This window comes from Chelon labrosus (assembly GCF_963514085.1).
Source record: "Chelon labrosus genome assembly, chromosome: 8".
In the NCBI taxonomy this organism is placed as follows: domain Eukaryota; kingdom Metazoa; phylum Chordata; class Actinopteri; order Mugiliformes; family Mugilidae; genus Chelon; species Chelon labrosus.
The window spans coordinates 9,277,728-9,281,689 of NC_140358.1; the positions used below are offsets into that span (position 1 = coordinate 9,277,728).

Consider the following 3,962-nt stretch of genomic DNA (forward strand, 5'->3'; position numbering starts at 1 on the left):
CCTAAAAACAGGAAGCTGAACCCATAATTCACAAAGGCTCACGAACTTGGACAATGGATTGGAAGTGTTGCCTGGTTTGATGAGTCTTGATTTCTACTGCGACATTTGGGTCAGGATTAGGTATAAATGACATGGAAAGCATCTATCTATTCTTCCTTATATCACCCATTCAGGGTGGTGGTGGAGGCATTATGTGTGGAGGATATTTTCTTGATCCTGACAATGTCCCTCGCTTTATGACCTCAGTGTACCCATCTTCTTATTGCTACTCCTAGCAGGATAATGCGTAATTTCACAAAAATGAACTATAATCTCAAATTGTTCTCTTAAACACGACTCAAATGACCTCCACAGTGACAAGATCTCAATCTAACAGAGCACCTTTGGGATGTGGGGGAACGGGAGAGTTGCATCATGGATGTTCAGCCAACAAATCCACTGTAACTGCATAAAGCTTCATAGACCAACATGGACCAAACTATCTATGGGATGTTTTCCAGCACCATGTTGACTTTGCCATGACATTGTCTGGTATGGAAAACTTAGCTGTTTTAAATATAAAGTTACACTTGTTCACATTACATTACCAATCATTTACTTTATTAAACAACATACATTGTTTGATGTTGAAACTATGAAACCAAAATAATACAAAATCACGATAGAAGTCACAAAAATAAGTATTTAAAGACATTATTTCTCTTTTAATTTCTGTTATACTGCAATACACACTGTCCTTTACGGCTCGTCTGACAAACATAAGCATTGTGATTGTCACCTATAATACTGGATTTTTTTTTTCAGGGACCTGTTAAATACACAGAGGCTCAAATCTAGGGCAGGTCCGCCATTGTTTCCGAGAAAACTATCACAGTCTATTAATAATAATGACAAGTAGAAGAATACATCAGAAGCACCCTGGTTCGTTCTGCAAAACATCTTTTCTCTCGCCAAAAGCTATAAAAACCTGACAAAACAGAGATTAGACACGCCTTATTGGAACAATGCACATAATGTATGCAAGCACACCATCATTTCAACTCACTGCATTTTCTTTCTCTGAGTCATGGCAAGCATACAGCTCTTACATAAGTACGCATCTTCTCCGTGGCTTTGAGCAGATGGGTTTTTCCATGAAAATGAAAATACTGTATCAGGAGGTATCTTTACAAATCTACAAGTGTTCCGTGGAATATGAGAAATCTGTTATATAAGCTCTTGCAGCATGCAACCTAAATAACTAGTGGAAACAGTCCACTGGAGTTATATTTTACCTTCCTGCTCTCTGTGCACTGGTTTTTCAAAAGAAAAAAAAAAAAAAAAACACTTCTTGACATTACAAAGGCAGCAAATACTCCAAATACACATTGGCACACTGAAATAGGAGGCTTGAGTCCAGTTAAGCTTTAGCTAAAGTAAACAAAGGACTAAAATAAACATGTACAGGTATATGTGGCCATCCCATCAGAGAAAGGGAGTCACTTGTGAGTTTTGTAACTGACAGGCACAATGAATCACTTATCTACTTACTTATTAAAAAGGCGCTTTGAGAAGAGTTACTGTGACAAGGATGTAACCAGACCTCAGGTTGCTTACTCAACAAGATACAAAAACAGAAATGAGCACTACACATATTTCTAGAAGCAATACCCTGAGTTCATAAATTACAAACAAAGCTTGCCTTGCACACAAGGGCAGAACATCTTGCATCCTCAGCAGGGTCAAAGAGAATATAACGCACAAGAAGTTTAAAGGAGATTGTGCGGATACAGCCGATTAATACCTTATCAGAGACATCAGTGGCCCACGATGAGAGCAAAGTGGTCAGAACACCAAATCAATCTTGACACGGTGAGTCCGGGTTTAGACTGATAAACTGAATTTAGATTCTTTCCAGTGCCCATTGTAAATAACAGTATTCAGGACAATAGTGCATACATTTAAAATACTAATGGATGGTTTGTTTAGACACAGCTGAATAACAGCTGCACAGTGTCAGACATGTGTGGCCCATGTGGCAACTCCTTAAACTGCATTTACACATAAAAGACCACATGTATAACATATGTATGTGCTCCTCTCCCACAGACAGTTCCATGATACATTCATAATGCAACAATGACTGGATTTTTTTTTTTCCCCAAAGACATATTTTTCCTCACATTAATCATTTAACCAGGCTTATAACAAATAAAAGATCCTCATGTTTCAATCTCTGTTCCTAATGCAAGCAAACGATTAATTATCTTCCATGGCGTACACTTCAAGTGAGAATAAATGGTATACCAATGAATGCTTGAGGCAGTTTATGTGCCTTGCTTGCTGTGAACTGTGAGCTCCCTCTCAGAGCTGACACTGGTAGAGGTGGTCTCTTTTCGGCTATCCCTTGACTTCCTCTCAAAAGTAGGAGAGGAGGACGTTGTGCACTCTTCCCAAGTCCGTAGGGGGAAGACTCGAGCGGCCAGGCTGGGCAGGTGATGGTGAGCTCCAGAGCGTCCCTCTGTTGTAGTGAAGCAGCTCTCCACAGCAGAGCTCTGGTTGGGACGGCCCTGCTTGCAGAACAGCCCACAAAGCAAAGCCAGGAATTCTTTCCTCACGCTACGGTGCATGTAGCCATAAATGTAAGGGTGCAGACAGCACTGTAAAAAGAAAAGTACAAGGGCGAGGGAGGATAACCAAGGAGGTACAGCTGCTCTGGTGCTCATAGATATAGTGTTCAGAATGCTGTATGGACCCATGCTGAAGATGTATGATGCCATGATCACAAAAACTACACGAGCTGCCTTGCAGTGGTAGTGGAAACGTCTGTGTCTAGCTCGAACAGGGTATCGTCTGGCTGAGTAAGGGCCCTCAGGTGAACTGGCTTGCTGGGGCTGGGGCAGAGGCTGGGGGTGGGGCTGGGGCTGAGGCTGAGGCTGAGACTGAGGCTGAGGCTGGGCGTTGGGGTGAGGCTGCGGCTGGGGCTGCCGCTGTGGACTGCTTGGCCCCTGGAAGTCCTGCGGGTGGGGCTGGCAGTAGGATTGTCTCTGTATGGGGTGTACAAGAGCGTTCTGCCTCCGGGCTGCTCTGAACACCATCCAGTAACATCCAAGCATGATAAGCACGGGCAGCCAGAACGAAAAGGTGGACACCACAGCAGAGTAAGAAAGGCTAGAGGACCACACCACTGAGCAGACATTGTGATGGCGGTCAAAGTCAATGGTCCCCCAGCCGAAGAGAGGAGGTGTGCTCTGCAGGAGACTGAGCACCCAGGTGCAGATGATCAGGTTGGTGCCTAAGTGAGGTGTCATACGGGTGGGATAAGATAGAGGATGGATGATGGCCAAGTAGCGATCCACAGAGACAACTATAATGGTGTTAACCCCAGTGAACGCAAAAAGGTGCATGAGCACCACCAGAGCCTGGCACAGTCGAGCATCCAGGGGCCACACGCCTGGCACGGTGGCTGCGATGGCAAAGGGCATGACTAATATGGTCTGCAGCAGGTCTGCCAAGAGGAGGTTGAGGACAAAGCGGTTGGCCACGTGAAGGAGCTGAGGCTTCCTCTGGAACACCAGCAGAACGACCACGTTTCCAAACAGGGACACACACACAATCAGAGATATGAGCACCATCTTGGCCACGCTGTTAGCAGTGGAGAACCAGACCGGGTCCCGAGTGGAGCCGGTGAAAGCAAGCTCTGGAGGAACATCAGTGGAATTTGTGCCCACACCAGGTTCGTGAGAACTTGACATGGTTCATCTGACATCCAGCAGAGCGTTGACATAAAGTCAGATTAGTCCCATCTTGACCAGGAGGATGAGAGGAGCGAAAACCAGCTCAGGTGCAGTTTGCTTTTCAGGGTGTGATGAACAACAAACTGCTGTCTTGCTCCTTATTCAGTGGCTTTTTCTTCAGGTGCAAAATTCAACATGCGTCTGCCCCCAAACGCATTTCATCTAACGTGACATATCCACGGCACG

General features: G+C 44.8%; 1 protein-coding gene across 1 annotated transcript; it reads right to left on the reverse strand.

Annotated features, from left to right (window-relative positions):
- Positions 1–2,306: 2,306 nt before the first annotated feature.
- On the reverse strand, positions 2,307–3,734 carry gpr101 (G protein-coupled receptor 101; the record flags this gene model as incomplete). The annotated part of the gene is made up of 1 exon (XM_084549478.1): positions 2,307–3,734. The coding sequence occupies one exon, from the start codon at positions 3,732–3,734 to the stop codon at positions 2,307–2,309; it is 1,428 nt and encodes a 475-aa protein (XP_084405604.1).
- Positions 3,735–3,962: the final 228 nt, after the last annotated feature.